Source organism: Rhea americana, unplaced genomic scaffold, assembly GCF_003343005.1.
Source record: "Rhea americana isolate MKP2758 unplaced genomic scaffold, rheAme1 scaffold_309, whole genome shotgun sequence".
In the NCBI taxonomy this organism is placed as follows: Eukaryota; Metazoa; Chordata; class Aves; order Rheiformes; family Rheidae; genus Rhea; species Rhea americana.
In genome coordinates this window covers 290973-303833 of record NW_028186434.1, presented here as the reverse complement: position 1 = coordinate 303833, position 12861 = coordinate 290973, and the positions used below count along the sequence as shown (strand labels likewise).

General features: G+C 39.7%; 1 protein-coding gene across 1 annotated transcript; it reads right to left on the bottom strand.

Moving 5' to 3' along the window:
- Positions 1-5276: 5276 nt before the first annotated feature.
- EIF1B (eukaryotic translation initiation factor 1B) lies at positions 5277-10036 on the bottom strand. Its single transcript, XM_085309966.1, has 4 exons — positions 9742-10036; positions 7198-7361; positions 6258-6359; positions 5277-5665 (listed from the first exon to the last, which is right to left on the bottom strand). Exons 1-4 carry the CDS (start codon positions 9770-9772, stop codon positions 5621-5623), a joined length of 342 nt encoding a protein of 113 aa, XP_085166092.1. The 5' UTR covers positions 9773-10036; the 3' UTR covers positions 5277-5620.
- Positions 10037-12861: the final 2825 nt, after the last annotated feature.

Here is a 12861-nt window from a genome sequence, read left to right as displayed (position 1 = left end):
AACCTACCTCATACTGAATTCCCACTCGTATCCGTTCTCTTGAATGACGTATGAATTCATTTTTAGGTTACGGACTATTTACTAAAGCAACCTGAACATCGGTTTTGTTTTGAATCTTCAAGCCCTAATCCAGATCAAGGCTTTCAGTTACAGTTGTTTCAGCCTTGCAAGCTGATGCCTGTCAGTGCTATCTTCTTCACCAGTATTAGAGTACAAACGTGCTGGTATCATTGATTATTATTATGGTATTTATCGAGATGCAGCTGATCACTGGGTATCCCTGTCAAACGAGTATCCGACTTTCCCTATTTTGGAGTAGCTGAAGGCTGCTTTGCATACAGTATGGGCTGCCCTTCAGTAGATTTTTTTCCTGCAGGACTCTTGGGTATAGTCTAGTTTTATTCTTTTCTCCCTCCTSAAGACTGTTCCTGGATATTTATGTCATTTGCTGGGTGCACATAAAATAAGAATCTGCTAGTTAACATGTTGGACAGCAACTTAAGTCATCTCACTTCCACCTATTTTACAGAGTTGGTGATCCCATACACAGGGACTTGTCCATCACCCTGTAGGAACAGTACTGCTTCCCTGTCTTATTCTGACAAGGAGTTCACTGTTAAAACCTCGTCTCAAAGAGCACGCCAAAACTACTTACAACTACACTGCAGAATTCAGCTCCTGTAAACAGAACTGTGCCACATTATGCTTTTTGCTGCATMATTATAGCAAAGATCGTTTAAAATGGAAAAAAAAACATTTATTATATATACAGTTACTTTTATCAGATTCCAAATTAATTTTAGAAATGATATGACACTTCACAGATGCAAGACACTCTAAAATAGCTGAGACACCAAACTTGAGCAAACAATACTGGCTTAATTTTAAAATACTGTGGGCTTTGCTCATTCAAGAGGTTAGATGATTCTCTTCTACCTGAAACTGCAGACCTCAAGCCAATAGTCATCATTATGTTTTAGAGCTGTTATCATCCCAGATGATTATCACAGTATTCTTAAATCAGCTAATACAGGTTATAGTAGAAACTTAAAACAGCAAAAATAACATTTCTTTAAAAAAAATCAGAAAGTTGATTACATGGGGATCACATACATCACCATTAAATATATCACTTATCTTCATCAAAATAAAAATCTTAATAAATGCATAAATTTCCATTTGCTTTATAAAACACATAAAATTGGTACAATTCAGGTAGGCATAAAGTATCTGTRAAGCAAATGCAAAACAACTATTTCATTTTTCCCTTATTCATCTTAAGAGCTTTTGATCTAACAATTCTAAATTAACCCTCATACTGCCATGCATGGACACATGTTCCTGACTGAACTGAGTATGGATATATTCAGTTTTAGAACAAAAGCAGATTCTTAATACGTAAATACACATGAACTTCTAAGACTTCCACTTCCCTAACAATAGAGGCACAATAATTAGAAGAATATTCAGCGACACAGTAATCAAGACACTGAATGTAACAGAAGTGTCCCCCCCTTTAAAAAAAAACACAAAAAAATGACACCAGTCTCATACATGATTTTACATAGCAAGAGAAACTGCCTAACCACTTCAAGCAAGGGCATAATACATGGATTCTAAATGCTACAACCTTCAAGGAGGATTAAGGAAAAAATAACCGACTGGTACTCAAAGTACATCTTCAGACCTAAACTGTAAGATTGAGGAAAGTACATTCTACACAGCAGTCCGGGAGATAAGGTCCTTTACAAAGTATATACACAGGGTATTGCACTACAGCAGGGACACTGCCTAAATGATCTCTGCTTACTGGCAGGTTTGCAAATATGCCTGCATCTTCAKGGTAACAGCATACTGATAATCAGGATGGCAGAATAGGACAAAATGTAGAGCTCTGATGTTCTGTGATCGTTTGTTCTTCATACATTTAGTTTAAGCTTCAGTAACTCTTCAAAATTTTAACTATATTTTTATAATATTTGATGCATTCAGAAGCTTAAATGCCAATCTGAAGGAAGTTTAGTTAGAACTTTTAAAGGAATAGGAATAATAAAATGATACAGAGGTCTTGCAGTCCAGAAGAATCTAAGTTAACGAAAGCAGCAGTCTTAAAACACAGTGATTTCCTAACTTTTTTGTTTTTCTTTAATAAAGAATACTCTGAACAAAATGCTTTTTTATTTAGGCTGTGCAGAGAACACAGTGCAAGAAATCAGATTCCTGTAATGCTACTTAATGCCATTGTACCAATTAATTGTACATGTGCTATTATCCATGCACTGTTCTTCTCTATCCTTTCAGTGGAAACAAATATTGCTCATCCACCCATAGTTGTGTTCTTCACACTTTTCTCTGAAACACGTGGTCAGATTTGGCAGACTGTAGGTGAAGATCAAGTCTCAGATAATTCATACTACARCGAAGAATACGAGGCTTACAGATTTCAATCATTAGGTCTCTTCATCTAAGAATACTAACTACCACCGCAGTTTAGGAGGAGATGGTTTCACTGCTCATAGCTGCATTCAAAAGACGTAAATTCTGAATAGACAGTTAAATTATTTATGCAACAGCTTACTCAATTGTATCAGGTAAGTCAGCTACAAGAGCCTAGTTTAGCTAGGCATGGCAAGGTTATGAATTTGAAAGAGCAAATCCTACATTCAACTATAACTTGTTAAGCCAAGATATCACTAAGGAGGCAATCTTGCTTTGGTGGTGAGCTGAAGTACAGAAAATTCACAATATCCCAGCAAAAGAACCCACCACTGTTTCTAGTCTGAGCTTCTCTAGTTTAATTCCTACTAGCAGGTTTTAAAAGTAAATTCTACTTTTCTTGTCTAGACCACTGAGGGCCATATCCTGCATGATTTTTTAAACCTACTTTAGGAATACATGGAAAGTTTGAAACCTGCCTTCACTGTGAAGGTAGGTTTTCCATACCATAGTTTAAGTAGTATTCTTAATATGGTTATATATTCCAAGTAAGCTGAGCTTTGACAAAGCCTCAGTAAGATGATTGAGCAAGAACTTGTGAAAGTCTTTCTTCTACAAGACGCAAACACACTCAGGCTTCAGGCTAGTTACAAACTCAACAACTCATTGTTCCAGTTTGGAAAAAAAAAAAAAAAAAAGGACAAAATTTTGCTTCCCTTCTAGAAGGATGCAGTTTTTCTAATGTTCCCACAAACAATGAATCTCATCTATTTACATGCTTATGTTTCAATTTAAACTTAAATGTGTCACTCACTAGTCCCTCTCCTTTTAATTTTTCCCTTCAAAGATCAAAGGGGAAGCAGCTTTACTGCAGCATTAACCCCCCCCCCCAAAAAAAAAAAAAAAATCAAGTCACCTATCAACTGCAAGATTCCTCCTATCACAAACAATTTTTAAATGGGGGCAAGGGCAGGAAGAAAGGTCCAAGCAGAATGCCTGTGGAGAAATGACTCAATTTAAGTAGTGAAAGTTAATGCAACGCCATGTGAAATGAAGACTGACTCAGTAACACATGAGACTTGCTCATCATTTGATAATCTACAATTCAAAAACACACCAGAGGYGGATTAATACCACAGTTAATACAGGTGAAATAGCAGAACATACCACTTGTTTTCCCTCTTAGGCAAGGAAAAAGTTTTTATTGAAAATGTTATTTTTTTGGCATTTGATAAAAATGAAGATCACTAAGTGCTWTATACCCCAAAGGATTAATCATTTTAATACCTACACCTATGAATCAGGCACTAGGTAAACTTGTGGTACAATGATTTTATTCTGCTAACGTGCAAGATTAGCATTAGAGTTTAATTCCATGGATTTGAATTCATCTGTGCTGACAGTTTACATTCTGCAATAGGCTTCCCTTCATCCTCCTGAACACATTATAGCTTAAAAACATACTCTTTTCTGGTATATCCTTTCTCTGGAACAGTAAAATCAGTAACACAGGAAGAATTCATGGGGACTGCAAGACAAAGAATGGATACTGGATTCTTACAGGTAGAATTCTTAGTTTAGACCAGCCAAAGTAAGAAATTGATGTACAAATGCTTTGTAATGCTTCCCTAACCACTGTTAGTGCCACAATGGACTGTATCTGAATTCAGAARTGTGAAAAGATTCAGGTAAGATCCCTACAAATTTATCATTACTGTTTAGAAAGGTAAGTCTCTGAACGTAAGGGCACTGCCAACAGAAAGAGTCTTGCCTGTTCCTGATGTTTGCCTAGGTTACCATCAATTCCTTTTCTTTGAATATGCTATTAAAAGCCTCAGCAGTAAAGAAATGCCTCTGTCTTCCTGTGAGAACGTGTGCTATTACAAAAAGTCTTTTAACTTTTTTCACTATCACATTTTCCCAGCTCAGTATTTCTGGATTTAGAATCCATTTCAAAGTCTACTTCACATGGAAGATAGGAACTTCCAAGTTTCAGCAAATTAAGTTATTTTGTTCTGTAAAAGATGTRGTCTAGTGACCAAGTATCAAATGCCTACAGCTAACAAACTAGACTGAAAGTCTGGTAGAACAAACCTAACTTTTAACTTTACCTAACACTGAATGAATTGCCTGATAGAAAAGTAGACTTTTTGTAGTTATACCCAAATCCCATAACAAAATATTCAAATTAACTACTAATCACATTAAACTTTTCACACTAAAATTATTCTGTAACATTGAATTAGAGGCTGCAATGACATATGCACAGGAAACCAGTTAGTGCAGAGCCCACTTCCTTCCTTACTTTTGCAGGTAACTCTTACAGCTAATTAAAGCAGTCTGCTTGCTAACACAAAATGCAGCCATAGCAGAAGCCAACTCAAGATCTTTCCCCTTCATTCAGTGACAGGAAGSATACAAAATCCTACACACTTCCTTCAGGTGTTCTGGGAGCACTATATAAGGCCTAGATGTGTAGCATGTTCTTAGCAATAATAGCTTTAAGGTGCTCAGCTTAGTTTAGTTTTGCTAYGTTTAACACTAATATTTCATAGTCACTGCAGTTCAGTTTAGAGGGAAGACTCCAGTTACTTAAACTATTAATGTCTTATCAGGCTACTATCAAGATAAACCTGCACGGAAGATTTTTAAAGCTCTAGTCTTACAGCTACAGCAGATCACATCCAGCACATGTAGTTCTAATCAGCTAATATTTCATCATGCAGATTTGCCAGTTTGTTTAATGAGCAGTAAACTACACTTACCACAAAACATTTTGGCCATTCTTTAGTAAGRCTGCTGTCCTAGTTTAAAAATTAAGCTACAGCATTTCAAGTATCTCAGAAAATATATGAATAAACTTTTATTTTTAAGCAGCAACACACACTGTTTTAATACAACCCACACARGTCAGGCAAAGGGTATTAAATTGAACAATCAGCACTAAAACATTTCCATTGGAAATGTGTTAAAGTTCACAAGTGTCTTCATTACCACCTTACTGCAGTTTTCTTATGTGTTTCTAGTCTACATACCACATGTTTCACGCAATCATGCAAATTTGAATCAAATTTTAAATGTTCAGGTAACAGGAAAGTCCATTCACTGCAAAGATTCATCTTCCACAAAAGAGCCAGCTTAGGTAAGTACAAAYACTGCAGGATTCTTCATGAGTACAAGTATTTTAGAAACCATGAACTTTCAGTTGTTCTTCCTTGACAATGCCAATCTAGAGGAGAAAAGCAGCATAATTCAGTAAAGCTTATAAACCAGTATCAAGTTATCAGAATTTGATTAGAGAAATTTTAATATCATTGTTGTGAAATAAAGCAGTTTTCTTTGACCCAAATGCCTTCTGGAAACTAGAAATTTACTATACAAGGAAAATTCTTTCAGATATCTGATCTGTCCTTTAGTCCTAACATCTACTCTTTGATGGTTTAAAACCTCAATATCATGATCTACAGCAGTAATCCAGTAAGCACTTTTGATAAAAGCCTCTTCCYTCTATAGTGCTTTCAATCTCAAAATTGTGATTTGCATCAAATACTTCATTTTAAAGACAAACAGCTCAAGTTGCATTGACAGAGAACAAATGATATGTTCCAGCAGGACAAACATTCCAAAATATTTTGATTCTTATTGGAGACTTACTCTCATTTAACAGTGTTGCAAGAGCCATTTTGCTTTTTGGCTGAAAAATATAAAGAAATTATAGTAGCTATCTTTAACAGATTACTTAACATTAGTGTAACCTGTCAATCTTCATTGCTTCTAAAGAAGTTTATTATACTGCAAGGTATTTATCTGCAGTGCCTCACCTCTAAGAGGAATTGGCAGATGTTCTTCCTCTGGTCACCTTGAAGCTGGATAACTTCACCATATTCAGGATGTTCAATCACAGTACCATTACAAGCAAATTTCTAGAGAGAAACATTCATATTTTAAGATATTTAATCTATGTTATGATTTTACTCAGTGAACCTTTTCAGCAGAACTTTATCACAGAAGTGCCTTRTTAAAATTCTGAAGCCAGGACAGGCAAGGCTAGATCTATTCCATGCTGGTTTTGAGAGCAAATGAAACATATCTGGGGATGAATAATAACAAACTAAGCTGCTGATAGTAAATCCCAGCAGGGGCAAGATCAGCTACCATGCAGAAGTGATTGACCAATGATCAATACAAGAACGGAAAACAAAATCTTATGACACAGCCTTTCAACAAAGACCTAACACCTATTCTTTGACAATTTAAAACCTCAACATCATAATTTACAGCAGTAATCCAGTAAGTACTTATTAAAAAAAAGCCTCTATTTTATGATTTGAGACCACTATTTTAAAATAGGAAGTAAATCTGCCTTTATCTTGGCAGAACTCAAGACCTTTATTTCAACAGCAATCCAACTATTACAGATCCAAAAACAGAAGAAATTCTACTTAAAGTTGATTTCATTCTTCAAATCAATAATGACAGACATCTGTGAGATTTAAATGGAACACATGGAACATATTTCTACTTACTGGAGCATTACAGAAAAAAAAAAAAAAAAAAAAAAAAACACATTTAGCTTTTTGGCAAAAATCCTGTCACTTGGAGCCTGACAAGAGTTTTGAGAAAAACAGGGAAGGGGATCAATCTGAATATGAAAGTGACGGGCACTGGCAAGAAAGAAAAAATGTTTATCCTCTTAACCTTTATAGGTAACATACTCCCTTAAATARTAACTTTACTCTTAAATCAAAGTAACAACTTCACCTTTTTGAAGGCCTTCACAAGTTTCTTTTTGTCATAATCATCTGCAATTCCCTGCACAGTTGTTAGTGTCTTTCTTCCGTTTCGTTGCTGGATTCTTATGTGAATATAATCTTCAGTCCCTGCTGGGAGTAAGTCGTCACCCTTAGTTGCATCAGCAAAGGGGTCTATGAGAGGAAAAAAGTAATACATAATTCTCATGAAAGAAAATACCATAACTCAAACTAGCAGATAAGTTTCTCACCTCACCACAGGCTTTAGAAGATAATCTTGCCTTTCTCTCTCCCCCCTTCCCCCCCCCCGTTTAAAAATACATTGTTAAGATTACTTTTTCTTCAGTTGTATTAAGTCTAACCAGCCCAGTAATTCAGCCTACTGCTGGTCAGTTATTAAGCATCTAGTTTCTTTAATAACTTCTTGAAAATTCTGCTACAGTATCAATTTAAGCCTTCACTTTTTCTCATAAGTGATAAATCCTGAAGCCTTGCATCTGAAGAAGTAGTTCCTAGCCTAGAATTATGCTCATTTCCATCAGTGAGAATATTCAAGTGCAGATAGGGTTGTAGCTGGTCGTATGCATTTTAAGCAAAGTAATGTTGGTATGAGAAGGATATCTTTTACCAGATGAACCAATAATTACAGAAACATAAAACTCTTTCATATGCACTGCTTTGCAGGAAGTCTTGCGCCATGACAACTACTGCACTATCAGCATTTAAGTTGTGGATGTACTCTTGGCTACTTATGTAAACAAGACACAGCAACAGACACTAACAGATGACAGCAGCTGTGTGTCAATCAGCATCATTCTGCTAGGAAGTAGTTTCAAACATGAATCAAGACATAAATGAATTAGTGATAACACAGAAGTCCATTCTCTAAATCTTCCAAGCTTCAATTTATCTAAAAAAGTTGTAACAGGCAGGTATTAAGGAAGAAAARATGGGTTTCCAAGTTATACTACTTACTTTCTAATCTCCACAAAAATACATTCAATCACGTATTTTATCTGGTAGGCCTGCAAGTTTCCTGAACAGCAACTCCTCTGAATAACTTTTAATGTTTTAAGTGCTTTAAGTCAAGATTTTTTATTTTTAACCTATCATTAGTAATTCTGAATACTAATCAGCACCATATTAAAGACTTAAATTTAAAATTAAGGAAGTACTCTTTTTGAAAAAAATCTATGCAGTTTGTGATATTCCAAACTTCCATCTGAAACTCAAATCTAAAAACACAGATCAAGTTTTGCCACACACTGGAAACAAGCACCACAAAAGAATAAAACTTGAGTAAAAATAAGGACAGTAGTTAGCAAACAGACTGGCCTAACAAAATCAAGAATGACAAAAGCATGAAGGCATTAAGCACCACGAGGGTGCAAACACTGCAAAAAAGAAATATGGGTATTTGTGGTAGATTAACTCCATTTCCACTGGACATTTGTTAAAATACCCCAAGTTTCATAGTTGCAAGACAAACACTGATGGAAAAATTCAGTCAAGTAAAAAAATAAAAGGAAAAGGGGACTTGTACTTAAAGAGTTTACAATTCTCAGTTAGAGGTAAAATCATCACAGTAGGTGTCAAAATTGGATTACTTTAAACAAATCCTTTGGGTAGCACACTGCTAAGCATAGGATGAATTCTCAAATTATAGTTACTATAGCTTTCCCATAATGCTTATAAGCGCAGATCATAGCCAAAGCTGAGATTAAAAGCTTAACATTATCCTGAAGAGTCACTTGCTCACTTATGTTGCCTATAGATCAAGAACACGCAGAACCATAGTCCAGTAAGGTACCACTTCCRTGCTAATACAAGACAAATGACCTATTAACTATGTAACTCTATCTGTAGAAAYACTATCATTTGTGGGGCATAAATCAGGTTTTGGAGCAGTGGACAATGATATAAACAAGGCAGCTTTGCAGCAGATCAACAAGCAAAAAGATTCTTTATTGGGAATAGGGGAGCAAGCTGATTATTCCCACTCTTGTCAGAGGACTACCAACCCTAGTCCCCCCATCCCTCACACCAAAGACTACAACTGTGGGGCTGCAGAGCTGACAGGAAAGTCCAGCCTTCGGCCCAGAGATTCAGGTGAGTGCAACAGTTTGGAGGGGTCAGAACACTAGGCAGGGCAGCAGCTCCTACCAGAGGGGGAACTGAGAAAGCGATTATCCTCGTATCAGATTTCTCTCTACTGCATAGACTACACAYGTCTCCAGGCTGAGAGCACAGGGTGAGCGATCAGGAGGACAAGGACAAGCCGACAGGGAATCTCTTTGCAGAAAAACGTAGGCAGCGCATGGGCTGGCAACATACCGCCCAATAATTGTTTCACTATCACTAATACAGGGAGAGGGCCACCGGCACATTTGCCGCACAGGGTGCCCCCCGCCCACCAAAAAAAAAAAAAAAAAAAAAAAAAAAAAAAAAAAAAAAAAAAAGGCAGATTGAGTCGCAGGAAAGGGGGCAAGCAGCAAACCGGGACAGGCTTGGCGAGGGGTGACTCGCAGGAGGAGAGCGGCGGGGCGCCTCTTACCGAAGGATTGGAGGTTCTGGATAGATGACATGCGATTCTGCGGCGAGAGGCTGGAGCAGCGGGGAAAAGGCCGCGGTTGGGTCCGCTCGGGTCACGTCTGCGGCGCCGCAATGCCAGCGCAGGGGGAGGGGAGCGGAGAGGGGAGGGAGCTGGGAAGGTGGGGACACGGCGAGGGGAGGGACAACAAAAGCAAAGGGARGGGGAAAGCTCTGAAAGGAAGAGAAAAAGAAGCAAAAGGAGAAGAGAGCGCAAAGGAGAAAGAAAAAGAAAACAAAAATACCCCCCAAACACAGTCAGATCCTGCCCCCACCAGGCGCCCCACAATWCGCCACCCCCCAAGCTACCACTAACGGGTAACCGTTACCCTCTACTCCTCCTAAAATGGCCGCTCGCCCGTGCCGCGCCGGGCACGTGATGGCCACCGCCGCCCCAGTGCTGCATCATGGGAAAGGGAGTCCCTGCCCGGCCCKCGGCCATAGGGCACGCAGCGCCGCGCCGGCCGGCGGGACTACAGAACCCAGAGTGCACCGCGCCGCACCGCCCCCGCCCCCGCCCTTCCCGCGGCGGGCGTCGAGGCAGTTGGCGGCGGTTGGCGCTCCAGTGTCGTGTGTGATCACAAACTCCTGCTTTCCCTGAGGAAGCATCAGGCAACTGGAAATACCTTACTCAGAAGCCTAGTTCCCCACAGAAGCAGCCTCGAARGCAGTGCGGGCATGTAGCTAAAGCTGGTTCCTCTCAGGTTGCTCAGGCTTCACAAAGGGCCCAGGCCTCGGCGAGGAGGGTACTTTCTCTGCTCTTGTCCCTTTCTGCTGGCTGGTGCACTCTCCTGGGCCTTTCCAATGCAGCTCCTGCCAACTGCTGTGCTGGTTTCCCAAGCTGATCAGAAACTGGGAGYGCACTCCGGTTTCTGTGCTTTCCCTTAGTCGTTCTCTTACTTTCTCTTCTCTCCCCAGTTGAAAGGAACTGTGGAAAGAAAAAAAMCTCTCTTATACCTGCCTCACTGAACAAGATCCTGCTCAATGTACAAGAATAAATTCGGGGGGCGGGGGAAGGAGCGGCAATCTGCAGCATACAAACTGTCTGCATCTACCCTTTTAATTTTTTACTTGCTGCCTTCTCTGCTAGACCTGCCAGCCCAGCAGAGGTGCGTGGGCACCCACGTACGTGCTGCAGCAGCTGGGCGGCCSAGCAGCAGGCGCCTCGCCAGGAACGGGCAGCCTCACCCAGGGGKACTCTGACCGTGGTGGAGGAGACGTGTGTCCCTCTCACTTGGTGCAATCTGTGGATCCTCRTAAAGTGGGAAATCAGAAAAGAAAGAAATCCTGCAGATCCCAGGGGCACGTAGGAGGGAAGARGATGTAAACAACCATCTTTTTCACTTTCAATCATTTTGCCACTGTTTGGGGTGAGAAGTGGTCCATATTTCGTTGAATACCAAGGGRTTGTGGTAGGTGGCAGTTTCATGCTGCTTGTGACTGCCACCTGCTCCCAAGTATTTAGATCATTTCCATGGGCACTGTACAGGCAAAGCCAGCTGGACAGGCCTGGGGTCTGTGCAGTGTACTCCAAGCTGCAAAGCAGTGCACATCTGGAAGATTTCCTGTAGTCAATCAATAGTATATGTTAATCAAAGTTTGAAAACTCAGCCCTAAGTTGCTGCTAACTACTTACATGTACGGAGAGCATAAATGTTGCTGGGGCTCCAATGGTAAAGGTTGCCAGCTAAACCTCCACCCTTAAAAAGACGTGTTTGTGTTGTAAAGCTTCCCAGTCCTCAGGAGATGATTAATGGCTTTGCAGATACACAATAAGCTAGTTGCAATGGCACAACTGCCAGAACATTTTTTTTTGCTTTTATACTAAGCAAGCTTCAACTGGCTTTGATCAAAGAGATAGTTCTCTACTATGCTCCAAGGCCTGGATCAGCACTGCAGTAGGTTTATGAATGTCACTGTGAATTGGCCTAAGAAAGTTCCTTGATGGCTTTTGGCTTGGAGGCTTTTCGTTCTCCCCTGGGGAAAAAGGCAATTTGCCAAGGTACAAACCTTCTGCTTACCCTGTGTTGCCATTGCTAATGAAGCCTTTCCCTGCAGTATGGTGCAGAGGAGAGCTGGCTAACTCTGAGCTAGCCAGCTGCAAAATGATAGAGAAGGCAGTACTGGGAAAATAATGGAAGAGTGAGGAGGCACTTACTACAGAACATGGGACAAATAGCTTCTTCAGTCTTGGGGCATGCAATGACTTGGACAATATCTGTGGACTAAGGGCTCCACATGAGACCTTTTGGACAGACAGTCACCCATCCATAGGGTTATGTCTTCCAGGATGCCTTGAGCACTTATTTCAGAGAACGTTACTAACAAGTGTGGGGAGGTTTTGGCTCTGGTGAATTTTTGCAAGCTTTTCATCTCTTTGTAAATTTGTTGTGTCTTTTCCTCTCCCATTATCATCCCATGAAACTTTCTTTTCTCTGCAACAARGCAGACCTGTTACCCCTTTTCTTTTTTCCCACAGCCACTAGTTTCTGTTGCCTTGGATGGGCCACTACTGCAGTCTGTGTGGGATATTTTGATGAACTAAATCACCAAACTGATTTTTGTTAAAAATAAAGGTTAAAATCTCAGATTCACTTCACTTATAATACAACAATTGTTCTGACACAAGCAAAGGGGTCAGTAGGAGGCTGGGGACTCTGGCCAAGGATAAGAGGACCTTCGGTCCTCAGACACAAAACCAAAGTCTGAGTCCGCAGGTATAGGCATGTTCTTTGCTCACTGTGTTAGTCCTTGTGCTTATTTTGAACCTTATTACATTGTAAATGGTTTTGTACCTCTAGCTCTCGCTGTGATGTGAACCCTGGTTTATGGGCTCATTGTGCAACTGTGGGATTTAGTGTACAGCTTACAAACAAAAGATATTTGGTGTGTGGGAGACAACAAAGCTCCTTTCTAAGTCAAGAAGATGTGACTTTGTTGTCTTTAAAATAAAATCAGAGCAAACAGTTCTGAAGTGCAAACTTTGACAACTGCAGAGGGAATGGAAACAAATCCTGATTGCACATCTTGGCATGCAAGGCATAGCAATTAAAATGAAGACTGTGGCAAGTGTGCTTACTGTTCG